The sequence below is a fragment of the Trematosphaeria pertusa genome, assembly GCF_010094035.1.
Source record: "Trematosphaeria pertusa strain CBS 122368 unplaced genomic scaffold BU26scaffold_4, whole genome shotgun sequence".
In the NCBI taxonomy this organism is placed as follows: domain Eukaryota; kingdom Fungi; phylum Ascomycota; class Dothideomycetes; order Pleosporales; family Trematosphaeriaceae; genus Trematosphaeria; species Trematosphaeria pertusa.
The window spans coordinates 676,531-700,899 of record NW_022987215.1 but is presented as its reverse complement, the minus strand read 5'-3'; the positions used below and the strand labels follow the sequence as shown (position 1 = coordinate 700,899).

The 24,369-nt window shown below is 54.7% G+C and overlaps 10 protein-coding genes across 10 annotated transcripts; 6 read left to right on the top strand and 4 right to left on the bottom strand.

The window, feature by feature from the left end:
* Nucleotides 1-363: 363 nt before the first annotated feature.
* BU26DRAFT_516602 (uncharacterized protein) lies at nt 364-3,057 on the bottom strand. Its single transcript, XM_033828365.1, has 2 exons — nt 2,635-3,057; nt 364-2,571 (listed from the first exon to the last, which is right to left on the bottom strand). The coding sequence occupies exons 1-2, from the start codon at nt 2,827-2,829 to the stop codon at nt 634-636; spliced, it is 2,133 nt and encodes a 710-aa protein (XP_033686859.1). The 5' UTR covers nt 2,830-3,057; the 3' UTR covers nt 364-633.
* Nucleotides 3,058-3,211: 154 nt separating this feature from the next.
* On the top strand, nt 3,212-3,960 carry BU26DRAFT_516601 (uncharacterized protein). The gene is made up of 2 exons (XM_033828364.1): nt 3,212-3,335; nt 3,415-3,960. The coding sequence occupies exons 1-2, from the start codon at nt 3,302-3,304 to the stop codon at nt 3,642-3,644; spliced, it is 264 nt and encodes an 87-aa protein (XP_033686858.1). The 5' UTR covers nt 3,212-3,301; the 3' UTR covers nt 3,645-3,960.
* A 90-nt stretch (nt 3,961-4,050) lies between these two features.
* BU26DRAFT_516600 (UPF0052-domain-containing protein) lies at nt 4,051-6,079 on the top strand. Its single transcript, XM_033828363.1, has 4 exons — nt 4,051-4,398; nt 4,448-4,465; nt 4,537-4,825; nt 5,005-6,079. Exons 1-4 carry the CDS (start codon nt 4,167-4,169, stop codon nt 5,897-5,899), a joined length of 1,434 nt encoding a protein of 477 aa, XP_033686857.1. The 5' UTR covers nt 4,051-4,166; the 3' UTR covers nt 5,900-6,079.
* BU26DRAFT_246126 (geranylgeranyl pyrophosphate synthetase) lies at nt 6,041-7,652 on the bottom strand. Its single transcript, XM_033821075.1, has 3 exons — nt 7,025-7,652; nt 6,639-6,965; nt 6,041-6,584 (listed from the first exon to the last, which is right to left on the bottom strand). The coding sequence occupies exons 1-3, from the start codon at nt 7,528-7,530 to the stop codon at nt 6,182-6,184; spliced, it is 1,236 nt and encodes a 411-aa protein (XP_033686856.1). The 5' UTR covers nt 7,531-7,652; the 3' UTR covers nt 6,041-6,181.
* Nucleotides 7,653-8,455: 803 nt separating this feature from the next.
* BU26DRAFT_451833 (uncharacterized protein) lies at nt 8,456-10,208 on the bottom strand. The gene is made up of 3 exons (XM_033824776.1): nt 9,715-10,208; nt 8,996-9,664; nt 8,456-8,882 (listed from the first exon to the last, which is right to left on the bottom strand). The coding sequence occupies exons 1-3, from the start codon at nt 9,862-9,864 to the stop codon at nt 8,730-8,732; spliced, it is 972 nt and encodes a 323-aa protein (XP_033686855.1). The 5' UTR covers nt 9,865-10,208; the 3' UTR covers nt 8,456-8,729.
* Nucleotides 10,209-10,328: 120 nt separating this feature from the next.
* On the top strand, nt 10,329-11,656 carry BU26DRAFT_561648 (uncharacterized protein; the record flags this gene model as incomplete). Its single annotated transcript, XM_033832940.1, has 2 exons — nt 10,329-10,528; nt 10,687-11,656. The coding sequence occupies 2 exons, from the start codon at nt 10,329-10,331 to the stop codon at nt 11,654-11,656; spliced, it is 1,170 nt and encodes a 389-aa protein (XP_033686854.1).
* Nucleotides 11,657-12,890: 1,234 nt separating this feature from the next.
* On the bottom strand, nt 12,891-14,025 carry BU26DRAFT_590161 (uncharacterized protein). The gene has a single exon (XM_033834756.1). It carries the CDS (start codon nt 14,009-14,011, stop codon nt 12,926-12,928), a length of 1,086 nt encoding a protein of 361 aa, XP_033686853.1. The 5' UTR covers nt 14,012-14,025; the 3' UTR covers nt 12,891-12,925.
* A 1,059-nt stretch (nt 14,026-15,084) lies between these two features.
* On the top strand, nt 15,085-15,896 carry BU26DRAFT_529186 (uncharacterized protein; the record flags this gene model as incomplete). The annotated part of the gene is made up of 2 exons (XM_033830883.1): nt 15,085-15,271; nt 15,346-15,896. 2 exons carry the CDS (start codon nt 15,085-15,087, stop codon nt 15,894-15,896), a joined length of 738 nt encoding a protein of 245 aa, XP_033686852.1.
* A 2,832-nt stretch (nt 15,897-18,728) lies between these two features.
* Nucleotides 18,729-22,434, top strand: BU26DRAFT_590157 (uncharacterized protein; the record flags this gene model as incomplete). Its single annotated transcript, XM_033834755.1, has 3 exons — nt 18,729-18,756; nt 18,822-20,123; nt 20,170-22,434. 3 exons carry the CDS (start codon nt 18,729-18,731, stop codon nt 22,101-22,103), a joined length of 3,264 nt encoding a protein of 1,087 aa, XP_033686851.1. The 3' UTR covers nt 22,104-22,434.
* A 473-nt stretch (nt 22,435-22,907) lies between these two features.
* Nucleotides 22,908-24,260, top strand: BU26DRAFT_590150 (uncharacterized protein; the record flags this gene model as incomplete). The annotated part of the gene is made up of 2 exons (XM_033834754.1): nt 22,908-22,957; nt 23,390-24,260. 2 exons carry the CDS (start codon nt 22,908-22,910, stop codon nt 24,258-24,260), a joined length of 921 nt encoding a protein of 306 aa, XP_033686850.1.
* Between the last annotated feature and the right edge of the window lie 109 nt (nt 24,261-24,369).

Below are 24,369 nucleotides of genomic sequence, written 5' to 3'. Positions count from 1 at the left end.
CGTATTCGTGCATATGGCTTGGCGAGAATGACGCGCTCCCGGTGGTGCCGCAAAAAGGCAGATGCCAGTGCTACGGAAGGGATAGAGATAGAGAGAGCGTAGAGTTTCTCTCTGCACAGCGCGCGTCTAGGGAGGGAAGGGGTAGGGATCTATCTATCATTGAGAACAGCTGCAGCGCTTTGGGTCAAACTCTCTCCATTGAAATAAAGCGCAACAGGATGCCCCATCAAGGTATCTGCCTAGATGTATTCGTCATGCGAGGCCGAGCTCTTCGATATGTGTCACGGCTCATTGAATATGGAGAGCGAAGCGTGCAGTCGCGATGTAGCAGATACCATAGCGTCAAACTAGGATGCTCTCTGACCGGCTTCTAACCCCAGTGAGGTGAATACATATCCAATTAAACAGTACGGTTTTGACTACGGCTATCGCAAGGATGTAAAAGCTAAGTAGCAGCGCATGCTTTCGCCGTATTAGAAGAAACATAACGCGAAAAGGCCGAGCGTGGCCGCCGCTGTTAGGATACTGCGCATCCCTTGTTCCAGCCCCTTGAAAGTAGGCCGTACGTCGCTGGAGCGGCCGTGCAAAAGAAAGTAATAGTCATACACTGATCTAAGTTGAACAACCACACGTCTACCGGCGGCGCTCTCGACTACGGCTCCGGCTCCTTCTCCGCGTGCGGCTCCTGGATCTGCTGCGATCGCGTCTCCGAGTATCGCGATCCCGGTCGCGGTGGCGGTCCCTGTCCCTGTCGCGGTCCCTATCGCGATCTCGGTCATCATCGGTAGACTCGCGACCAGGCAGATAGCGGTCCGAGTCTGCCAGCCGGCTTCTACCACCCCTATCGCCATCCCAGCGGTCGTAATCTCGCGATCGATAGCTTCTCTCGGGGGTGTCTTCACGTTTGCGACTAGCCGCAGCAACTGCAGCAGCTCCACCAGGAACATAACGGTCGATGCCATCTGGGCTCCTGGAGCGTGTGCGATGGCGGCGCCGAGGCGGCGGTGAGCGATCGCGATATCGACGAGCTCCACGGGAGCGGGAGCGTGAGCGGGAGCGATGCCTATCTCTCCTACGATCATGGACCGATCGACTACGAGACTCATAGCGGGATTTGCGGCGACTGGAGTATGTCTCCCTAGACGGACTGCGGCTATGTCGCGATTCTCGGTCCCGCTCGGCACGCCGCGAACGCCTATCGTCGCGGTCGTCTTTATCTCGGCGCCTGCTGTCATCGCGACCCCTGTAGGAGTATCGATCGTCATCTCGTCGAGATCGGCGGTCTTCTTCCATACGGGAAGCTCGTCTATCGTAGCGGCTACCCCGTGAACGGGAACGGCTTCGACTGCGATTTCGGACGCTGACACTGCGGGATCGCGAACGACCGCGAGGCTTCTCCTCAACGATAGATGGCGGCGGCTGGTCCCATCTCGACCTCCGGGGTGGTTCAGGGGACTTGACCGGCGGGGCATCATCCATAATTGTGTCTTCGTCCTTGGCAGCGATCGTGGGCGTTGTGGCAGCGGCGGGGGAGGCGGCTGATTTGGCATCTTGTTTGCTGGGTGACTTATTTGCCGGTGACTGAGCTTTGCTCCCGATAGCTGCGAGCCGGGCGGCAACTGGGTCTCGTGGAACGAGCGATTTTGGGGGTTGCGCTTTCCGTGAAGGTGGTTCCAAAGATTCGGATCGCTCAAGGACGGGTCTCTTTCGTGATTTCTTCATCTCTTCGCTCTCCTGGAGAAGTAACTGGAGCGCTAAGTCGTCATCGACCTTGATGTCTTCAGGCTTGAGTGGTTTGACCGGCTCGGGGGATTTGGTCCGGCTCCTGCGCCTGCCCCTGTCGCGATCCCTCTCCTTTTCTCTATCACGATCTGGGGTTCTGCTGCGAGCTCGGCTGCTTCGGTGACGTTCGCGCTCGAGCTCAAACCGCCGTTCTCGTTCGCGGTCTTCTTCACGTATCCTCTTGAGGCGAGCTTCTCGCTCAGCTTCCCTCTCTTCGTCTTCCCGCTTACGTCGAGCGCGCCTTTCCTCCTTTTCCTTCTCAATGCGATCCCTGTCTAGACGTCTACGCTCTTCCTCGTCCTTGTCACGCTCCTCTCGTTCCTTGCGTCTCCGCTCCTCACGTTCTTGGCGTGCCTTCTCACGAGCCTCGTCTTCTTCGCGCTCACGGCGACGGCGCTCCTCTCTTCTTTGCTTCTCTTCTCGCTCTCTCTCACGCTCCTTCTCCAGCTCTTTCTCTCGTGCGATTGCTCGCTCTTGTCGCCGCTCCTCTGCCTCTCTAGCCCAGTCTTCCTCGCTTTTGCTTCCGCGTTTCTCCTCTTCGGCGGCGGCGTCCTCTCCCACTTCCTTGACTCGATATTCGCGCATTTTAGAAAGACCTTGAGTGTCCATCAACTGGCTAATCATCGCTGCAACGGTTTCGTGGACGGGCTTGTAGATATCGCTGCGTTCTCCAGCTCCTTCTAGCAGTGTCGCAGCTATTCGGGGGTCTTTGGACAGTAGAGAGGGGTTGCGATCGGTCTCGCGGTCGACAAGCTCTTCCAGAGACGAGAGTAACGCGGGTTTGGCGGGCTACGAATGTTCAGCATGAGCAATTACTGCCTTATCCAGCATGGGGATAGATACAGTACTTACATCCGCATCATATTGCGACATGACGAGTCTGCGCAAAGCATCATATTCGCCCTTCTTGCGAAAGGTATGGACCAAGTTGTCGATGGTAACTCGCTGGGCCTGCGTGAGGGGAAGGTCGGAGGGCTTCATCTTCTTCCGCGCAAAAGGGCCAGAGTCGTCGCCGTCGAGCGAGCGCTTGCGGCTGACGTCCGCCATGGCGGACGAGTGTTGTGTGTAGAATCGGGGGATGGTTGAGAAAGTTCACGATGCAGGCGTTGCGACCAGCGACGCAGGGGCCGGGAAATCTGTCGGCGTAACGCCGCGCTCGGGAGCTCTCCTTGCAGCGATCGGCAGCGACCAAAGTGTCGCCGGAGAGCGGCGAGAGCTCGCGTGCGGTCCAAACGAGAGGCGATTGAATAATGTTGAATAGAGATTGGTACTTGCAGATCAAGAGTTTGGCTTTCGTTTTCGCCGGGGAAGCGTTCCTGACGTTGGTGTCTTGGCATGCACGTGATCGTCTCTCGGCTCAGATCTGAGCTTCACCAACCCAGGCCTCATCCCGGCAGGGCCACCAAGACGCGAACCACAACACACCCTGCCCCTTTTGCTATCGCGATACACACTGCCTCCCCTCAATCGCAGTCTCCGCACATCTCCACGCATCCGCACCTACTCTCGGGCGCTCACAATGGTTCACAAGGTGCTCTTCTGGAGCGGACTCGGTAAATCTCTCACCACCCCTCCGAGCTTCATCTCGGACTACCGCTAGAGCTGCCTACTAACAACCATGGCTCTATATAGGCGTCGGCGTGCGACTATGGCAGCTCGGCATTGAAATGCGGCCGCTCTTCAACAGGGAATCGCTCTGGGTGTACCCCGTCTACGCAGGCATCGGCGGCAGCTTCGGCTACTGGCTCATGGGCGTCGAGCAGCGACAATACAAGATACTGGCCGACCGACGAGACAGTCTGCTGGAGAAGCGGGCACGGAGGAAGGAGCGCGAGGAGGCGGCTGCGGCACAGGAATCATAATACCGGAGAGGAATGGAGTTTGGCTTGGAGAGGCGGCAAGGACACGGTGCGCCATCCTAGCTGCAACACGCGTCGATTTGGCATGGCGGGATAGATCTGAGCTGGCATCTCCTATATTCGCTTGCTGGAATATTGGGAGGATGAGACGGACGTGGTGCGGGGGCAGAGGAGGGGAGAGCAATGTACTTCACGACTCCTTTCGAGCCGAGGACTCATTCTGTACAAAATCCTCAATCCACAAAATCGGCTTCAAACACTGCAAGATTACCAATCCCGACGTATCTGATAATATGGAGCTCTGGGGGCTGATGTGGCGCATGATACCCCAATGTTGCATCAGCTAAGAAGCTGACCGAATCCGGTAACCCCAAGTTGGCGTCTTTCCTATGACTCCTCCCTCTCCTAAATTTATCCCGTGAAAGAACAGCCCAACCCAAGTGAACACTCTGTCCATATCCCATCATGCCCTGAGCTATAATACTTCGCGACCCATTGCGGTCGACCTTCCTAACCTACGTCATCATGCCTGCGGAATCCTTTTTCTCCCTCACCGGCAGCAGCACGCCAACGCCGGTCATGAATAACGGCAAGCGGAAAGGCATAGTTGTTTTCTCCGGCGGTAGCGCTGCCAACAACCTCGTTGATGTTTTCAAGACTGTCAGAGAGAATAAGAAGTGCCATCTAAGCTATGTTATCCCGATCAGTGACAATGGCGGGAGCTCGTCTGAGTTGATAAGGGTGTTCGGAGGGCCTGGTATGGATAGCATGAAAGCTCCGCAAACAGATCGACTGATGCAGATTAGGTATCGGTGATGTACGAAGTATGTGGACATATATTCAAGTATCGTCATTGGTTTGGTCGATCCGACTCTGACTCACATGCAACCTTCAGGTCGTCTCGTCCGTCTCATCCCAGATGACCCCGATCACGACGACAGCGAGAAAGCCGCTATCAAGGTCTTCTTCAACCATAGACTTCCGAAAGACAGGGATGCGGCAAAGCTGGAATGGCTGCACATCGTCGAAGCGGACCATTCTCTTTGGACCAATATAACAACAGCGAAGAAAGAGCTCATCCGAGCCATTCTCAATCTGGTCAACTTTGAGATCTTGAAGAGGCGCAGGCCGAGCTCCACGTTCGACTTTTCCGGTGCAAGCATTGGGAATCTATTTCTGACAGGGTGAGCGCCTTGTCTGCTTTCATTGCTCTATCAAATTGTTTTCAACTTCCCACACCACTCTTCTGCACGTCACTACTTTGCATTGGGTCTCATGAGCTTTCGACTCATCCGGTGCTGATTCTTTGATATCATGTCTCCCTACTCCCACTTCTAATACTCCATCGCTAACAGCATTCCAGCGCTCGCCTCTTTACGGGCTCCTTCGAATCGGCTATCTACCTTCTCTCAAGCGTGTGCTCAGTACCTAACCACACCTCAGTCCTGCCCGCCATAAACACAAACTTTACGCACCACATCTCCGCGGGCCTCGCTAACGGTATGGTCATCACCGGCCAGAACTCCATCTCGCATCCCTCAGTAACCACGGCTTTGGACAACGCAGCCCCATCCAAAGACGAAGATACGGAGTACCACGATGCCATCGAGGATGCAAATCTCCCCGGATCCCTCCCCACGCTAAGAAAGCAATACATCAACTTCTCCAAAGCAGACGAAGACGACCTCCCCGCCCGGATAGAACGACTATGGTACATCAACCCCTACGGCCAAGAAATCCGCCTCGCCGCGAATCCAATAGTCATCAATGCTCTCAGAGAAACCCAAGCAGTCATCTACAGCATCGGCTCCCTCTACACATCTCTCATCCCCTCCCTCATCCTCAAAGGCGTCGGCGACGCCATTGCGAATCCCGCCATACGCTACAAAATCCTCATCCTCAACTCGACCACCGACCGCGAAACAGGCCCCTCCTCTTCCCCTTTCTCCGCCATGGACTTCGTCGCCGCGATCGCTAAAGCCGGCGCAGAGAGCAGAAGTTTCGTGGGAGAGGCCGGGAAGCATGAGTATGGCGCTTATGTGACGCATTTGATACATCTAACGGGACCGGGGACGCCGAGAGTGGATAAAGAGGCGCTAAATGAGGTTGGGATTGAGACGATCAAGGTCTATGGGAGGCGGGTGGAAGGGGAGAGCTTTGTTAGGTATGATGAGAAAGCGTTGATTCAAGCCTTGGAGGTCACGCTGGGGAGGGAGCAAAGGCCTGAGAAGAGCCGGAGAAATACGCTTGAGGGATAGATGAGAGGTTCGCAGCTCTAATATGAGAAGTGACAGAGCCATCGTCACTGTTGATGTTCTGGTATATCTAACTAAATATCGCATCCAACCGCTCATCAGCGATCAAGGTAGCCATTCTTCTATGCCCGCTGAAAAGATAGCCCACCGCAGAGGCGCCAATGCAATATATGCCGAGTAGTAAAGAGAGACATGAATGTCGGAACTTCGTGAAACGTAACACCCATGCAACGTGCAAATGCCTTACTCAACGCTCGTCAAGAAGGCACAGATAGACTAAAGCGGTCATCGCAGCACGAGCCTTGCAAGTACAGCCCTCAATGCATCCGCTCCTTCCACGCCGTCCTGGCCTAGGCCCCGTTCAATTTCGTGGATGAGCGCTTCAGCCTTCAGTCTGAGCTCGCCAATGACCTTCTTCGAGTACTCAAAGCTACCCTTCTCTTCAAGATAGCGCACGGCGTAACGCTTCACTTCCTCATCAGTCGTCTTCTGCTTGAGGATGTTGATAAGGACAAGGTTGGAGGGGTCGGCGCGAATGGCGTGGATGACAGGGAAAGAGAATTTGCCTTCTGTGAGATCCTCGCACATGCCCTTGAGCGAGGAGTAACCGGAGGTCGAGGACAGGTTGAGGTGGTCGTCGAGGATCTGGAAGAGGAGGCCCACGGTTGAGACGACGGGAGAGCAGTCGCTGGGTGGGATCAGTAAGCGGAAGCGATAGGAGAACTGAGGAAGCGAAACGTACATGTTGACGGCGCTTTCCGCCTGCATGAGCTTGATCGCCAGCCGGAACAAGCCGCCCGTCTTGTTGTCCACCATCTCCAGGTAGTCTGCTTCGCTCGGGCACGTCAGACTGTCCCTCCAATAGAGATCCATGCCCTGGCCTCGATGGAGATTCAACAGCTCTTCCGTGAAGATTTCGACCAACTTAGGATTGCCCATAATCATCAACTCTTGCAGCGCCTTGAAGTAGACATAATTGGCCGAGTTGATGGTTTGCGCAACGCCGAAAATGCTATTGGCGACCGGAATGCCGCGGCGGAGGAGCGAGTTGTCTTCCACATCGTCGACTCTGTTGCACGGCGTCAGCTGCGGGTAGATGAGCCAGTCGGAGAATTGGCGGAACCATACAATAGCGATGCTGTATGCAACATCCCGACCACGCGGGTAATCACTGTCAACCTCTCCGGCGGGACCCTCAGCCACTGGTTAAACGCGGCGATGCACTGGCTGCGGATGTCCTTGCCTGGATGCCCTACTAGATAGTCATACGGGCCCAGCAATATGCGCTCCTTCTCTTCCGTCCATCTGTGCCGGTGTCCATATATCAGTTCATCGCCGACGCCCTTGAGAGGGTCCGGCGGCGGGGAAGAGGACGACATGGGCGTCGGGTATGCGTGGGGAGTAGTCGCCTGTGGGTTCATGGTGTAGTGCAGACTTGACTCTCTGAGCGGGGCAGAGGGGCTGTGGTAGAGCTTGCTCTTCTTGCTCTGGCTCATCCAGTCGATTTCTGAGAGCGGGCGCAGAACGGTTGACGACTTGTTCTTGACGCCGTTTACGATGCCGTGGGAGCTGGTGCGGGGTGGGATTGCGTTCGGAGACTGGAAGGGCGACTGGAAGTGCGAGTCTGCGGGCATGGCGGGCGGGCGTCTGCTGCGGGTCGCCGCTACGTGGTTGCCTGTGAACGCTCGAGACTGCGGATACGGTAAGCTGTGAAAGTCGCGGCAGCGAATTGCACGCGGCGCGCAATGCGACTGCCTGCGGGAGCGGAAGGCGGATACAGCGGCTACGGGGCGTGTATGCAAGCTGCTGCAGCTCGGTGGTCAGGAAGAGTGACTTGCAGAAGCGCTGTCGGCGGTGGGGGAAGCTTGGAGGACGCCGTCACGTTAGGGTCCACATGTCAGGATGGCGGCTGCGAGGGCGGGTGACGGAGTTAAAAGAAGCTGAGACTCGACAAGCCAGGACGCATGGCTTCTGCCGTTGCTCATGGCGGCCGCAGGTGGTGCGAATCGAAGTCATTGGAGAGCTGGGCGGACTTGGATGGGCTAGTGACGATGCAGACGTGACGGGTCGCTTGCCGGTGGCGCTGCGGCTAGCCGTTGGCGGCATGCACCTTCACATGAACATCGGCGCACAGCTCGGGGCGCGCGCCGAGCCCCTGCACGACCGGGGATTGGCGAGCATCTCGCCCACTGCGAGGATAAACTGAGATATCCAGCTTCGTCGTATCATTTCTGCATCGAGCGCAAGATTCATGCCGGCGCGCAATGTCGTTGGCCGATTGGCACAACCGCCTATCGTCGACCCGCATCGGGAAAGCGCCTAGCCTTATGAAGCTTCCAGCACTCGCAGAGACGGCAGTGAGCGATTCATACTGAGATCTTCGCCGTAGGGCCAAGGCTCGAACGCTTGCTATCCATGTCTCCCTCGACATTATAGATCCGGAGACCTGAGACTAGACGAGGTAGATTGCGCGTTTCGATAACAGCTCGATGTCGGGGCACTATGTATGGACCGATGCGCATACGTCGCCATGAGGTACATGGAGAGCAAATCAAGACCGCGCGAATGGGAGAGAAGGTGGGAGAGTCCGGCAGTGTGAATATTAGGAAGTGACACGAAAAGGGCAGCAAAAGGACAGACTTATCGCAGATAGTCCCTAAACCCACGATACATACTCGCTAAATCTGCTATTCGAAGCTGAAGATCAACCTGAGCTCCTTAAAACAATTTGTGATATACCGCATACGCCCCCTGTTCGCGCCATTCATCCTGGGACGGAAATCATTGATAGAAACGAATCAAACGCCTCTGGAATTGGACAGCCGCCGCTCTCCTAACGCGGCCTAGACTTGATCATCTTCATGCGGCCGCCCAAAAGGTTGTTGAGCTCTGCTCGGAATCCATCCATGTCCTTGTACATTCCAGAACCGTTGCGCTGAGTGTTCAACCACCAGATTGGCTGTCCTGTGAAGCTGTTGCATGCCACCTGAAGATATACATTAGCGAAAGCCATCGAAGAGGGGACTCACACGACAGCATGCCTGTCTGTGCTCGATCCGCCAAGAGCCTCCCAAGCGGGTTTCCCAAGGAGACACGTACCTCAATGATATCGACGGCTGCATCGAGCTTCCCTTTAGCGGCTCCAACGGCTTCCAACCAAGGAAATGCGTCGCGATAGAACGTCCTCGCCACGGATTTCGAATCAGCGCTCCACCCGCGATATCCGTGCACTTTGAACTTCTCCAGATTGGTCGCAGACGCCAGAGCGGCGAACCCAGCATGATTGTATGCCTTGTGGATGCCACGGCCTTGGCCCCAACAGATGAGGGTGATTTGCTTCAGCAACGACGCCCCGCGCGGTGTCAGATCGACAAGAAATGAGTGCATCGCCAAGGTATCGGCCAGGTAGAAGTGATTCCCGTAAAGAATGTCGCGGCCTTCTTGATTGATTTGTTTGCACACCGCAAGGAGCGATGGTACAAGACGGCGCATCCCTGGCCTAGACTCCTTCCTAGGTCCCTTCTCTTCATCACCGGAGTCACTCGCTCCATCGTCGCTATCAGGCATGGCCGGAAAATAACGAAAGCGATCTTCTGGGCAACGCTGGACAGTCCGACGATACTTCTTTGTCGTTGCCTCGAGATAGATGCCCGCTGGGTCGGAGAGGCAATTTTCGTATATGATATTCCTTATCTCCGCTGGTAGCTGGAGAAACGGAAAGATCTTGCGCTTTGGAAGAGGCTTGGAAGAGGGTGCGGACCTGCGCTTCTGCGCTGCTATTAGTTCCATGAAGACCACCACGCAGATGTATGTCAAACCTTAGGTAGCGAGTACTCCACTTGGGACTGGTTCCCCTTTTCGTACTCTACCTCGGCTGCATCTTCCTCGTAGTAGTTGACTTGGGCTCTCTTGCGCTTGGAGTATCTGCCTGTGGCCGCTGCAATCTGGATGCTCTGTGTCGCAGACATTGTGGTTATGATCAATTATAATAGAGTTGATTGGGAGAGCCAGTCGCGATTATGGAATCAGACGCGTCGATGAAAAACACGAAAGAGACGCGCTCTCAGGCGACTTAAATACACCCGTGGACAGTAGAGTCTTGAAGCGGCTGACGTTGAGACACTGATTGTGGCGAAACTAGTGTAGGCTGCAACGAGGCGATGCAGGGATCGAATAAGGCATCAACTCGGCGCAGCGCTCGAGCTGACCGCAACCGACTGAGCGATTGGACAATTGACGTCGGAAAGAGCGTATGGCGTCAGATGAGGGTTCGCGCATCGACAATTGCAGCGGATGCCGATGCGAAAGTAGAGTGTTCACTGATGATGGTGGTGGGGAGGAGTCCTGGAGAAGTAGAGCACCGCCAAGGCACTAAGCCGTAAGCGCTCCTTCCCTTTGACCTGAGGAGCTCGTTTCCCTTCCTCCAGAAACCATGCCCTCAATTGAACATCTCAGGTCTCTCACGCTTGATCTGCCGCCCAGTTGCGTGGAATTCTGGCCCGATGACGAACATTATGCCGTCGTTGGGACATACAACCTTGAGTCGGAAGTCCCCGCACAAGACGCGCCAAAGCCAACAACCCAACGACGCAATGGAAGCTTGATCCTTCTCCACGTAGAAGGCGACGATGTGTAAGTCAAATTTCACTAACGATATCGTGCCTCGTAATCCGGCTCTGGATTCTGGCGCAATCTTCCATTATACGATGGATGGACGGGAAAAGTCCCCCGTCACTGCTCGAATGTATTACCCGTCCTGTTTACAGGTCTGTTGTGCTGAAAAAGGACAGCCATATTGCTCAAACATTTTCTACGCCTTCGGCGATTCTAGACCTCCATTTCGGTACGCTACATTGTCGAAAGAATCTTTTCGGAGTGGCAACATCTACCGGTTCCATTGGAATATATCAACTGAAAGATGAGCGCGATTCGCATATGTACCGCGAACCTAGCATGCATCCGAGAATGGAACACATCAAAACGGTCGAATACTTCCCCGACGATGTTCTCATAACTGCGTTCTCCTGGCATCCGACAGATTTGTCAGTCGGGATGACACTGTCTACTGGACAAGTGTGTTTAGGGAAGATTGATCTCCGCGAGGATGTGAGCTGTGCCTCAAGTGTTGAGTTAGCAGCGCACGATCTGGAGGCTTGGACGCTAGCATTTTTGCCTGATGGCTCTGGCGCATATTCCGGCGGTGACGACAGCGCGCTTCAGTTTGCGGAAGTAACCGTCAACTGGGAATATCACCAGGACCACTCTGTTCAGCCAGAGAACGGAGCGCCCAGGAAAATGCCTTGGATGGACAAAAAGATTCACGGAGCAGGAGTGACTGCGATACTTCCACTGCATTCCGACGAACAGCGGGGTCTTGTGCTCACTGGAAGCTACGACGACCATATACGACTTATCAACGCACCCGCCGCCGGCCGAAGAACAGTACTGGCGGAAATGAATCTAGGTGGAGGAGTATGGCGTCTGAAACGATTGGACGTCCAAACAACCTCAGTCATTCCTGCGGATCAAGTTCCTACCGAGGTCCTACTGCTCGCTAGCTGCATGCATGCGGGGACGAGAATCGTCAGTCTTTCTCAGAGCGGAAAAAATGAGTGGCAATTTGAGGTTCTCGCCCAGTTCGAAGAGCATAAGAGCATGAACTATGGGAGCGATTGTCAACCAGGGCTCAATGAGAAAGGACAAAGGACATTCGTTACAACAAGTTTCTACGACCGGTTGCTCTGTCTTTGGAGATATTGAACACCTTCCTCCCAAGCCTACCAAAGGTAAGATCACATGACAACACAATCTTCTCCACCACCACCAAAATCTCCACCTCCGCCTCCGCCAGCACTGGCCCCATCGGCATAGCTTTCATCAGTTGCCACAACTCCAACAACAATCGTAGGTCCGGATCCACTTGCACCGCTCTCCTTCCCCTCTTCAACCTTGTTGTACCCTGTCTTCCAATACCGCTCTCGCGCCGCCTTCCGACTCCAGCAACAAAGGCATCCATGCCACTAGAAAGCAAGCAAGAGGATAAAAAGGATAGAAACGCCGAAGACGATGGCTACGATAAGATTTGTGCGGGGACTGGGCGGTTTGCAGAGGGACGATGGTGGGTCATCGCATCGCTTGCCTAGCAGAAGGTTGCTCGTATAAGGGTGTGGGATTGGTGCCATGGGACAGTAGCCGATGACCCAGGTCTTGGAGAATGCGATTATGGAGGTTTTTTAGGAGCGCCGTCGAGGTATTTTGAGCAGTCGGTGACAGAGAGTGTTGCAGTCGCGGTCCAGAACCTTTCAGTCAATTGAAGCAGCGAAGATTTCAAAGTGGCACCATTCACGACCATGCACCACACTCGTGCCTTTATCAGCATCCAGCTCAAGCCACACCAGCCTCATATACCTTTTCAAATGCGTACTCTACCATATTTGGCATTCGTATGCGTTAGCCGAAGACCGCCATGGCGTAGAACGAGTGACTTTAGCCCTGCCTTGGCGAGGGTCAAGGGACCAATGGATAGCATAACAACCAATGAACTGCATGACAATACGCGAGATGGCTGGCGAAAAGTTTCGAGAACTTTTCTTTATAAGAAGAGCTATTTTAGGGGTATGGGATTTGGGATGGCCAGGCACTCAGCGCCGGGATACCGAAACACCTAGACTCCTAGCTGCCATATCCGAGAGGGTATCTTCAATCGTCACTGGAGAATGTTGCTCGTAATTCTTGATCGCAAGGAGTGCCAGCATGAAAGCCGTCAATCGGGACGCCGTATATCTGAGATTCTTCGAAGGGACATTATCCAACGTATGAAAAGGAGAAGAAAGAGAAATGTTTCAAGGCCATAGTCTCCACGCACGCAAGAAAGAGGAAAAGCGAGTGCGATTCGTGGAGATGGTGACAGTATGTGCAACCGAGGGAGGGACTTCAACGAGATCGCTCATAATTATACCTGGCCAATAGGTCAGCGAAGATCAAACGGGCAGCAGTGCTAGAGAGCACACCGATGGGATTCCCAACTGATCACGCTACCGTCCCGCGAAACCAAATGGTTGCTGTTGACCGAGCATTCCAGTCGGCGTTCATGGCACTCGGTATGTGGTATATTGGTCCCTGATGCAATTGTTCCAGAAGCCCTGGGTCTGGATATACCGATTGAGAAAGACCGCAATCGTAGCAGTGCTCACTCACATCGGCGCCAACGCCAGCATCGGCCCATTGCCTCTCCCAGAGCAATTCGTTCATATTCGGCATGGGCATGCATGGTGTGTCTCTGTTCAGCATCATGTTCGGAGTACCCGTCCTCAGCATGTTCAAGTGCGACGCGTGCGTGTGCGGCGCGCTCATGTTCGGGGTGCTCTTGCTCGGCGTGAGCATTTTGAAGAAGTCGATTTCAATCGACCAAGGCTCGGTGGGTCCGGCGAACTGAGGTTGAGCAGGGCCAGTTCGCTGAGGGTCGATAGTACCAGCGCCGGTGAACTGAGTCTGGAAGCAGCGAAGAGGCGAGGCAAGAGCCGGATTGGGTCCCAGGAGTCTAGGGTCGATGACAGCAGTGTTGAAGGCAGCTGGAGAGGAGCCATGAGGCGAGACGGGAGCGGGATTGAGTCCCAAGAGTCCGGGATGGATCGCAGCGGCGTTGGAGAAGGCACACTGGGAGGAGCCCTGAGGCTGATGCGAGCAGGTCTCTTGGGGTGCGATGAAGGCGTGGTTCTCTGCATCAACTGGAAGAGGATTTTGAGGATGCACAAGTGCCGGGTGATTGAGGCCAACCGGGCTCTGGGCAGGAGTAGGAAAACAACGAGCGGCCTGTTCAAGAGCGGCTTCCTCTACATCGTCCTCTCGTTTTCGTTTCAGTACCCACGTTGGAGTCCGAATATGTGCCCGCCGCCCATGTGCAGCTAGTTCCCGAGCGGCTTGCTCTTGAGCTGCCTGTAGCTCAGTGGCTTCCCGTTGTCGTCTTTCTTCTCGTTCCTCACGGTGTATGTCATGCACAACGGCGTGGTGGGCTTTCAAGGCGCGAACTATGGACGCAGTGTCGTGTGGACGGGCATCGGTAACCAGAAGTGGGTTGATAAACGGTGGACCCATGGTGATGGACGCAAATCCCATCCTGAATGTGTTCATTCGCGAAGAAAGTTGCTAAGATATGCTCGGAAGAATATGCGAAGAGCCCCGCACCCAGGTGAAGGTGAAGCGAAAGGGGAAGATGATGGGGAAGTGAGAAGGATTTTTGCAGCTTAAGAGACTCCAATGGCATGATGTGCGGACTTGCCAGCTTTGCTTACAAGCCTAATGCGCCTCGGGGTCGTGCCTGACGACGGGTTGGACGAAGCTTCCAATGAACACCATGGTGCTGCACACACTCTACAGTATCTGCGACAGCTCTCACCTCTAGAACAGGCCTGGGTTCGTCTCAAAGAGCTCAGAACACTTGACGCAAACATACTCTCTATCTTCTACACCACCGCCGCTCAGATATCAAGCGAGCCGACCATAGTTCAGGCGTGAGGTCTCACCCCTAATTCTTCCAGTGGGTGACGTAAGGAGACCTACCTCTTCAACGGCTAAGATGAGCTTGAAGCTTGAGTCGTAAAGAGAGAAGCGGCATCTCCTGCTCTGAGTAAAATCCAGCGAGCAAATAATCTACTCGTTGGAAGGCGGAGTGAGAAGTATGTGTGCAGACAGTCGCTGAGATCTATACGCACCTAGGACACTCACTCTAGCCTAATTATTTCCCTGGCTAATACCTCATTCTTCCGACTCCACCGGCTCTGAAGTTCGAAGTTTTGGTGTTGGGAAAGTGCTGGATGAGCGAACCTATTATTGTTGTCCAGGGCAGGATTAGCCTACTGAATAAAGGGACAGATAATAACCCCAACGCTGGCCACGGATATTATATCATGGGAGAGAACAGCATTCGCTTTCTCTTAGGGGAATAGATTCTCGTGAAAACCTGCCATGCGGTGAATGTTGGTCCACCTGTAGGGCTGACGGGAGCTTAGTAAGTTGGGTTATAGCGCGAGGACCCCTATATGCAAGGGGCCAGGATGGACCTGAAACCCGCTGTTTCGCAATCAACCACAGCGCTTCCGACAGTGACGCACATTTGCTATTCTTGACTTCCGTACACCTGTTCGCCTGAGGCATCGTCATTTTTACAACGCCCAGAGAGCGGAGAGGACATGGCAGCCGCCATCGAGATCCCACCGGCACCCTCAATACACACAAAACAGATGGCGACCAAAGCACACAGCTGTCCGCAATGCGGCACCAGTTTGCCTGTGGAGAGAGAAGTTGAGGGCGCGCAGCGGCGCATAAGAGAGCTGGAGTCGCAGGTGGAGATGCTGAAGGAGAAGGCGACTGCTGCTGGTATGTTTATCGCTGATCTACGCCTCGTGCGCCCCTCCCGTCGAGTCATGGTACTGATATCAATATGATAACAGTGGACAAATGCGCCGACTACGAAGACCAACTGCGCAACATGCGAGCCGCACAGAGTGGCCTCCCGCGATCGAATACCTCCGATTCCCTCGCGCCCGGCAGACCCTCGAACGAAGAGCCGCGCCCCTCAACCGCAAACTCCACGTCCGCTAAGCAATCCCGCTTCTCCTTCCTCACCGGCCGCCGTGGCTCACCTGCGCAAGGCCAGCCCGCTGTGCCTGCACCTCCAACATCGATCTCGGACGCCGAGCTCCTCGAGCAACTGGAGAAGGAGCGCGCGCTGCGGGCTAAGGCGGAAGAGAAGGCACGCAAAGTAGATAGCGAGATCGAGGAGCTGAGCGTGCAGCTCTTCTCGCAAGCCAACGAGATGGTGGCTGCGGAGCGCAAGGCGCGGGCGAAGCTCGAGGCGAGGGTCGAGCAGCTAGAGAAGAAGGACAAGGACAAAATGGCTAGGCTGGAGAGGCTGGAGAAGGCGGTCACTAGAATTGACCGCGTTAAGGCCATGCTAGCCGCTCCTACGCCTGCGGCTGCGCCCGTGCAGAAGAAGGGCTAAGAGGACTACCCTGGGCGGACCATTTGCCGTCGGCTTGGGGACGGCATCACTTTCCGAGGCCCTTTTCGGGTCACACAACTGAAAGCAGGCGAGGACATCCCCGCGCACCCCGGGCGCATACATCTAGCACCCACACCATTCCTCCATCGGTTTCTTTATGTCATTCTGGTGTTTGGTCCTTTTTGCGGACGAGGCAATTTGCTCATGGCCGCCGCATCTTTCGATTCATTTCTATCTTCACGATACCCCCTTTCGTATTCCTCTGTCGATACTTAGCGTTGCATTAGTCCCTGCGTTTCTCTCGATTGCATTGCATGGTGTTTGACTGCTTTTTGAAGAATAGGAGCTTGGGATGAGGGATGTATTACTACTTTATAATTGAACTGAAGCGAAGAGGGCTTTTCATAGCGTATTGAAACAATTTGCCTGGAATCGACGAGCTTGCTGTCTTCGGTCTTCAGCCCGGTGATGCCTGGGGTTCCTCTGTATTACTTTTTATTCTTGCTCCCTTAACCAGACGTCAATGACCTGTCGCAACTCCCACCACACACCTTCCACCCCCAGGTTTCCTCTGCGCTTCTCATGGTGCTTTTCCAAGGAAGACCCACTCATTTGTTATTGGGTCCTGCTTTAGTGTACTACAGCTATTAGCGTGGATAGTGAATAGTGGATAGAATGTTGGTAAGGGAAGTCGATCCCGTGGAGTGTGCCTGGGACGAAACGTGGTTCTGAGAGGGGCTATGTTCGGCGGGGTGAATTGCGCGTTGGGTAGGGACGTGAAGGGACACAAGGACGGCCTGTGTGAGAGGACTTTTGGAGGGCATACGAAAGTAAGAATTCTCGAGGCAGTGTGGGAAGAAGATGGGTGGGCAGAAGGGGGATGCGGGCGAACGCCAACGGGGTGAGGCCTCAGGTATTACTTCCAACACTGATGAATTGGGTTGCTGCTGAAGGGGGTGTGCGCGCACACTGATTTCTCCCAATTAGAGTATGCTCTCCTTTTCCTCGGGCGGGTTTGAAATTCTGCCTTCGTGGTCATTTATCTTATTGTGCTTCCTCAAGCGGTGCATTTCCTGTCTGATGTTTGCGGGCTAAGACTATCTACCTCCTCTCTGTTGCTGTCTCTCAGTAAAATTGAACTTCTATCGAATCTCAAAGACTCTTCGACTACTTTCCTTTTGTAGTCCATACGCCATACGCCATATGCCATTAGCTGCTCTATCAGCTGTGGCTTTTCCATCCACACCGGAGCGCTTGATCGACCCCCCACCGGCATAGTAGTCGTGCGCCAGGCTGTTGCCCCAGTATAGCAGCTCCTTAGTACTGCCAGCAGTATCCTGCGGACATGAATATTCGAATAACAGATCAAAAGCGACAGTGAGGCTTACCACTGCCAGATCACAACTCCTCACAGGATGTTCCTAGCTCGGAAACTGTCAGCGTTGCAGGAGCTGGGATGATCGGAGTAGCTTTCCATGCCATAGCACCTTGCGTGTGACGTACTGTACTCGAGTATACCGCCGCTTGGGGATGTAATTGGAGAGGTGTCGAGGTAGACGCTGTGATGTCACGGCGCGTACGGGAGAGGCTTCAGCAAGCGCTCGGGCGACGAATCAGCAGACTTATCCTATTCAACCACCGATACCACTACTTCGAGCCTCATGGTATTTTTTAGACGGACTTGTGAGCGTAGTTGCATTGATGCTGGAATTCGGTCTGGATCCGCACCGAATGTTGCACACAAGTCGCTAGGATGTAGGAGGTTCATGCCCGAATGTGAATTATGCCTCTTCACCAGGTGTAGTGCATGCGCGTCCCTAGCCCCCGCTTCTTCAGCAACTCCCAGGTGTCCTTCAGAGCTTGAAGGTTGGTCGCGTGCCTTCAGGAACAACGCCCTCCCTCAGGATGCAAACAGCCACGTTCATGCACTGCGGTGCCAAACACTGGTATCTCGCAAACGGCGCAAACTCTACGTGGCGATCAAGCGTAGGCGTCCGCTAGATTGAAACAGCAGGTAGAGCGAGGTGTTCTGTTCTGCGGCGGAGCGTCTTGATGGTGTTGTCTTAAGTCATGCCGTTCACTCGTGTCGGTGCTGTTTCATCGGCTGCGGGGAAGCCGGCAGTTCCTGGGGTGCGCAACAACAAACAGAGTCGCGTCCTGGGATCTGAGAGAGCGCAGCCTCCCAAAGGCATCGCGAAAGGCCATCGCGGCGAGCATGACGGCTGTGAATAGAGCGACCCCTTTAAAGGCCACTGGCATGGCCGGCGGCGTCCAGGAACAAGGGCCAGGGCGAGTGGCGGGCCAATCTGGAGTCATCTCAGCTGCGCACGGCCTGTTTCAGCGCAACAGGGGCCCGTGAATCCGGGAACGAGCGACCAAGTGCCCAAAATAATTCGCAACACCGGCCAAACCGCCCGCAACACTCCTCACGACAACAACAAGTGCTCGCCGCGAGCACAATCGCCGCCCCTCCGTCCGCCGCCGCCGCATCCTCGAGCCCGAACGACGTCGCTCCTTTCTGCGCCGCCCTCCACCGTGGCTGGCATGCCTTGAAACCGCCGTCAGCGCAACGCACTCCGCACCTCCTCCGGTGGGCCTGTCTCTCTTTCCTCGAGAAACACCGTCACGGTATATGCGCTCGACGCTGGCCGCTGGACGACTTCCGCTCTTTATCCCACCCATTATTCCTTTCAGCGCGCCCGCGAGCCGTCGCTTCAGCCCTGTCCGCAGCCGTTCGCCCCTCGCATTCATTGCGCCGCAGCCGGCCTTGGCGAGCCCTCGACGTCCAATATATCACGCAGAGCCCAGCTGCACCGGAGGACATGAGCTAGGATGACGCGACCACAGATTATCAGGGCAGGTACGGCTCAGGACCACATTGTGCGCGTTGGGGGGGCACCTGTGCTAACGTTCGTTTCGCTGTAGACACCCTGGACCTGCAAGACAAGACCTCTCCGACCGCCCAGGACCACTCCCACCAGCCGCAACACCCAGCCCCGCTCGGAGCCGGCCCTGCAGCACCCCACCAAGAAGCGTCGCTGCGGCGTGTAGACGACGAGCGCAGTTCCGAGGAAGTGCGATTGCAAAACGGCTGGGCTGACACAAACGGGCTGCGAGACGATCCCGGGTCTGACGACGAACGGACCGTGGTGACGAACGGCCATGGAGACCGAAATCTCCAGCAGGACGAGACCGCCGTCCGGCTGAACGGCGGTATGACTGGAGACGGCGACGACGGCGAAATGCAGGACGCCGACGTCGAGGAGGACATGGATGACGACATGATGGACAAAATCTCGAGTTCGCCCTCGATAGACGATGGTGGGTATTCTTTACCTTGTTATCCTGAGAATCGGCTAGAGCGAGGATCTTCTACGACCCCGGACTCTTCGCCTACCTTCTCGCCGAGCGCGTCCTCTTCGACGTGCCTCGACTCTTCTTCCCCCTTTACCGACACGCCTATTCATTTTCCCCTCGCTGCTGCTGCCGCCGCTCGAAGACCGTTCCGAGTCCCAGCTGGCGGCGCGGAGCCTGTCTCAAAATCTCCTTATCGATCATCTCCTGTACCCTTTTCATTCCGATCTTCCCCGAAGAAGCACAACACTCAGTCAACGGATCATCATCATGGTGAGTATGCCTGGCCAAGGACCACCAACGTATCGAACGATGACGCCACCGCTGGAGAGGTTCGCAAAATTAGCCCCAGGACGCAACATTTGAGTATGGTTGAGCAACGGCTGCAAGCAATGCGCCTGGACTCGCAAGTATCGCTGTTTTCTGATTTGGACGAGGAGAATGCCCAATCTATGCTGGAACCGGTTCCCAGCCCTCTCAAGGACACGCTAGAGGACCCTTTCACAGAAATGCCGAAGCGGAACGACTCGCCCACCCTTGGACCTACTAAAGGCGAAGAAGAAGAAGAAGAAGAAGAGGGCGACTCTTGGACGACGGACAGTGACGCCGACTCCTGGGACGAAGAACTGGACAACGATGATGAATCTAATGACGTTTCCTTCTCTGACGACCCCCGATTCATCGATTCCGGCTGGGGAGGCGAATGCTTACGAGAAACAGAGGACATTGATTTCGAATTTGTCTATGCGTTGCATACATTTGTGGCGACCGTCGAAGGTCAGGCCAATGCTACTAAGGGAGACACTATGGTGCTCCTAGACGACAGCAACAGCTACTGGTGGTTAGTGAGGGTCGTGAAAGATAGCAGTATTGGTACGTGGAAAGGGCGCTTCTGTTGAACTTTGCTAACTGGCGGCAGGGTATCTGCCCGCTGAACACATTGAGACGCCAACGGAGCGGTTAGCACGGTTAAACAAGCATCGAAACATCGACCTCTCAGCGACCATGCTCGGTGATACCGCCGAGAAGACGAAGAACCCCCTCAAGAAAGCGATGCGAAGACGCAACGCCAAGACTGTCCAATTCGCAGCGCCTACCTATGTTGAGGCTTCGGATTACGACTACTCGTCCGATGAGGGTGGTGAGGAAGAGTTGTTCGGCGGCGCGGATCCAAACCAGGCACAAACACAGCAGGCCACAGTCGAGAAGACCGAACCCGAACAAGATGACAGCTTGAAGGTCCAGCCGCTGAAAGTCAACGGCGCTAAGAAGGATGTGAAGAGCAAAGCAGAGCCAGAATCGAAAGAGTCTGAGGAGCCTACCAAAGATGAAGCAGACAAGCAGAGAAATAGCGACGAAATATTTGACCGACCCTTGGACCCCAAGGTATCCCGAAATGGTACTCTGCGGAATACCGACTCGTTCTTCAAGGACGAAACCACAGAAACACGAAAGATCACACTTACCCCGAACCTATTGCGAGACGACTCAAGTACTTCCACTACAGGCTCACGGGAGCGCGGTCCGAGCCTGGAGAGCCTCGAAAAGAACGGATTCGCAGACAAGGTTAAGGAGGACAAGAAGAAGAAAGAGAAGAAGCCCGGGATGCTCAGTGGTCTGTTCAAGCGTAAAGACAAGAAGACCAAGAGCGCCGGCCTGGACTCCGTTGATAGCGATGTTGAAAAGCAGTCAGAGGAATTTGGCCGCAACTCGCCCCAATCGAAACCTTCGGATGACTCCTTGGACCGTACGGCTGCCGAGCAGAACGGAGCCTCGTCTCCGCAACGCCAGCCAAGCAAAGGCAAGCTGCAGAAATCGCAACGGGGAAGAGATGACTCGCCAACAAAGGGCAAAGGCGTATCGAAAATGGACAGTCCAGAACCTTCGAGGGTGCAGAGTCCCTCTGCAAAAGAGGCCCCCAGCGACAAGCCTGCCCAGCAATCCACTTCCACAATGCGCTTGGTCTCGTCAGAGCAAGAAGATACGGCCAAAACGGCCAAACCGTCCATTGAAGAGCGCGCTCTATCTCCTGACAGTCGTTCCCGTTCCAACTCTTCCGCTTCAAAGCTCAATCCCATGAATATGCTCAAGAGCCAACAGAACGGAGAGCCGAGACCAGAGAAGGTCAAGAAGGCTAAGCAGCGGGTTCAGCTCGATGACTTCGACTCTGAAGATGAGAAGGATCCCTTCGCAGACCCAGAGATGCAAGCAAAGTCAGCACAACCAGCAGACTCTGAGGCAACCGGACGTCTCTCCGAATCTCCGGTGCACGTGTCGGCCGCAGATGCACAGCCTCCGGGCAAAGAAACTGTTCAAGAGAAGGACCAAGAGTCAGACTCTCAGCACCCTCCCGGTCTCACTGTCGACACATCGAGCCAAGAGACCAGTTCTCCGATATCAACCCCCACACCCGACGGCAGCCCCTCCAGCAGCCAACCGAACAAACCCAGTCTTGCAGCCTCACGCCCCAATACCTCGCCCTCGCCTACGCAACTCACACAGAATTCCTCGATACCTCCGCCATCACGACCCGCACCGATCCCGACAAAGGAAATGGAACCCTCGCCGCCCGACTCGTCAGAAAGTACATCGCTTCCTGCTTGGTCAGACTCCTCGTTACGAACGTACCTTGACGATGGGAGCGATATCAGGGACATGCTGCTGGTTATCAATGACACCACTGGCGTTGTTCCTGTAGGGCGCGATCATCCCATCATGGCACGACTTTTCGTTGAGGAGACGAGGACTGTGACAGGGTTAAGCAGCGAGTTGGATTCCCTTCTCAACAACCTTCTCGAGAAGAGGATGAGGAGGGCTGGCAAAAGTGCTGCTCCAACTAAGGCTTTGAGGTAGTAACGCGGGTCCCGGGGAGATATAGATGGATTCTGGTTTGACGCTTGATGTACGATGATGGCTGTGTGAAAAAATACCCTGAAGACTAAGGACAGGGCGGATACGGCGCATTGGTGTTGCTCTTTTATTCATGCTGCATGACATTGGAGGCGGGTTTCTATTTCTTCATTATTTTCTTGCTACTTTTTCGAATTTTCTTAAGCGCACATGGCATGCTGCATTCACCGGCGGTGTTGTCGTTTCCCCTGTTTCTGACTTTCCTTAATACCAGTTCACGCCTCTCACAGCAAACCGACAGCGTCACGCGGTGCGCTACGCTTTTACTCTCCCTTAATGAGCCACCACTAGAGAGGCGTCATTTCCCATTCTTCCTTTTTCTTGGGCCAAGACAAGGACCGGAACTTTGATTCCGCGACTGTATACATAAGCAATCTCGAGTCTTGTAGCCGTGGAGGCTTCAGGCCTTGTGGGTCGTTGCTGCGTGCTGAGTTGGAGGGCGAAGGATTTGTATATATGAAGGGATGAGGAATGAGATGGTTGGCGAGATGAAACACGTGCGTGTCCTCTGCATGTGATGTGGTATCTATGGTGCGTGATTAATGACTTACAGAAGATTGAGATGAAGAGCTGGAATCGTATCGGGGAGGGAGCTAGATACGGGTTTACGCTGCGGAGAAAGGGATACAGGTAGGGCTGCTCCACTGGTCCAGAGGAAAACAGGTATATAAACCTCTCCTCCCGCAAATTTGTCTCCTCACCACTGCTCTTTTCCTTATTGCGGGGACTTCACGACCTGGAAATCGTATGATACGCAATGTCCGTTTGCCTTCCACGACCGGCTGCTTCGTGTCAAGGTGCGGGGTAGGGCCATGGTTTCGCAAGATTGCCTCAGGTAGCACACAGACGAGTCATAGATCAACGGGCATGTAATAGGCCTCATATACCTTACCTCCTTCGGCTTACCAACGGGAAGACGGCACCAGTCGGTCAGGAACAAATGCCCTCAGTGCATGCCACGCAGTCATTAACACCGCCCGATCTTTGCTAATTCGCACGGACTCGCATCGGGAGAACTAGCATATGCAACTCCTTTGAATAAAACTTCAGAATCCTTTTGGCTTGTGTGTCGAGCAAAGCTTTTCCGCACTTACCGGCGGGACTATTGAGATGGCGCTGGATCAAACACCGAGCTTTTACGAGCTCGTTCAGCAAGTAGATGGGCATGTATTCCCCTGTACTCGGAGGCGAGCGTTTTCTCAGGAATATTACTCACACGCTGGATACAGATGGCCGTACTTCCAAAGGAGTCCGGAAGCTTACCTCACTCACATGAAAGAGTACTTCTACTTCATGATCGAGGGCTACGCCCAGCCATTCGGCTACATGCTCGAATCTAAGGCAAAGCAGATATCCTGGCCCTCATTTTGGACCGTAGATACGGAAAAAAGGCTGGTTATCCTCGCCCATGGGTCCGGGATCGAGCAAAGAAATGCGTTCATGGCCGCCACTCTACAGAGCGAGCACCAAAGAGGCCAAGTCTCCGAACTGCGCAAACTGTCCAAGGAGCTCTGCGCCGTGCACACCGCGAACGGCGAGCCTGTCCTCAAAATAGACCGCTCAGCAGCGGGTCTGTTCGGCATCCGGACGTACGGCGTCTTTTTAATCGCATACACGAACACCGACCAGGGCCGCAAGTTCTGGGTTGCCCAGCGATCGAAGAACAAGATGACCTATCCAGGAAAGTTGGATATGTGCGTCGGGGGTAGTTTACGCGCAGATGAAGTACCGCTCGACTGCCTCGTTCGCGAGGGCGAGGAGGAAGCGTCGATTCCTGCAGATATCAGCCGGAATGGTGTCCAGCCTTGTGGCGTACTGACGTATCATGGTCAGCCGGCCAGTCGGGCACAGACGCAGTACGTGTATGAGTTGGAGTTGTCGGTCACGCCTAAGCCTTGTGACGATGAGGTGGAGGCGTTCAAGCTGTTGAGCTTGGAGGAGATCAAGGGCGCGTTGGGACGTCGGGAGTTTAAGTTGAATATTGCGATGACTTGGATTGATTACCTTGTACGGCATGGGGAATTGCTTGCGCAGAATGAGGGCAAATATCTGGAGATTTGCTCTAGGCTTCATAGGAATTTGGAGTTCTTTGTTGTCTAGCGATGTCCGTTTTAGTCTGGGTTCGCTGAAGCTTTGTGTACAAATCACGGTTCTGCTTAGCAGGCTTCGCTGGCGGCACTCCGCGAGTGTACGTCGGATCGGGGCGCTG

What these genes read in the sequence shown, in the direction of transcription:
- BU26DRAFT_451833 (XM_033824776.1), bottom strand. Translation starts at nt 9,864, where the DNA reads ATGTCTGCGACACAGAGCATCCAGATTGCAGCGGCCACAGGCAGATAC. An exon ending in TGGAGTACTCGCTACCTAAG is followed by an intron (nt 9,665 to 9,714) that starts GTTTGACATACA and finishes ATAGCAGCGCAG; the next exon opens with AAGCGCAGGTCCGCACCCTC. An exon ending in CAGCCGTCGATATCATTGAG is followed by an intron (nt 8,883 to 8,995) that starts GTACGTGTCTCC and finishes GTATATCTTCAG; the next exon opens with GTGGCATGCAACAGCTTCAC.
- BU26DRAFT_516602 (XM_033828365.1), bottom strand. Translation starts at nt 2,829, where the DNA reads ATGGCGGACGTCAGCCGCAAGCGCTCGCTCGACGGCGACGACTCTGGC. An exon ending in TGTCGCAATATGATGCGGAT is followed by an intron (nt 2,572 to 2,634) that starts GTAAGTACTGTA and finishes GAACATTCGTAG; the next exon opens with CCCGCCAAACCCGCGTTACT.
- BU26DRAFT_590161 (XM_033834756.1), bottom strand. Translation starts at nt 14,011, where the DNA reads ATGGGATTTGCGTCCATCACCATGGGTCCACCGTTTATCAACCCACTT.
- BU26DRAFT_246126 (XM_033821075.1), bottom strand. Translation starts at nt 7,530, where the DNA reads ATGCCCGCAGACTCGCACTTCCAGTCGCCCTTCCAGTCTCCGAACGCA. An exon ending in TTGCATACAGCATCGCTATT is followed by an intron (nt 6,966 to 7,024) that starts GTATGGTTCCGC and finishes GCCGTGCAACAG; the next exon opens with AGTCGACGATGTGGAAGACA. An exon ending in GCGGAAAGCGCCGTCAACAT is followed by an intron (nt 6,585 to 6,638) that starts GTACGTTTCGCT and finishes GATCCCACCCAG; the next exon opens with CGACTGCTCTCCCGTCGTCT.
- BU26DRAFT_516601 (XM_033828364.1), top strand. Translation starts at nt 3,302, where the DNA reads ATGGTTCACAAGGTGCTCTTCTGGAGCGGACTCG. An exon ending in GCTCTTCTGGAGCGGACTCG is followed by an intron (nt 3,336 to 3,414) that starts GTAAATCTCTCA and finishes GGCTCTATATAG; the next exon opens with GCGTCGGCGTGCGACTATGG.
- BU26DRAFT_516600 (XM_033828363.1), top strand. Translation starts at nt 4,167, where the DNA reads ATGCCTGCGGAATCCTTTTTCTCCCTCACCGGCAGCAGCACGCCAACG. An exon ending in GGGAATCTATTTCTGACAGG is followed by an intron (nt 4,826 to 5,004) that starts GTGAGCGCCTTG and finishes ACAGCATTCCAG; the next exon opens with CGCTCGCCTCTTTACGGGCT.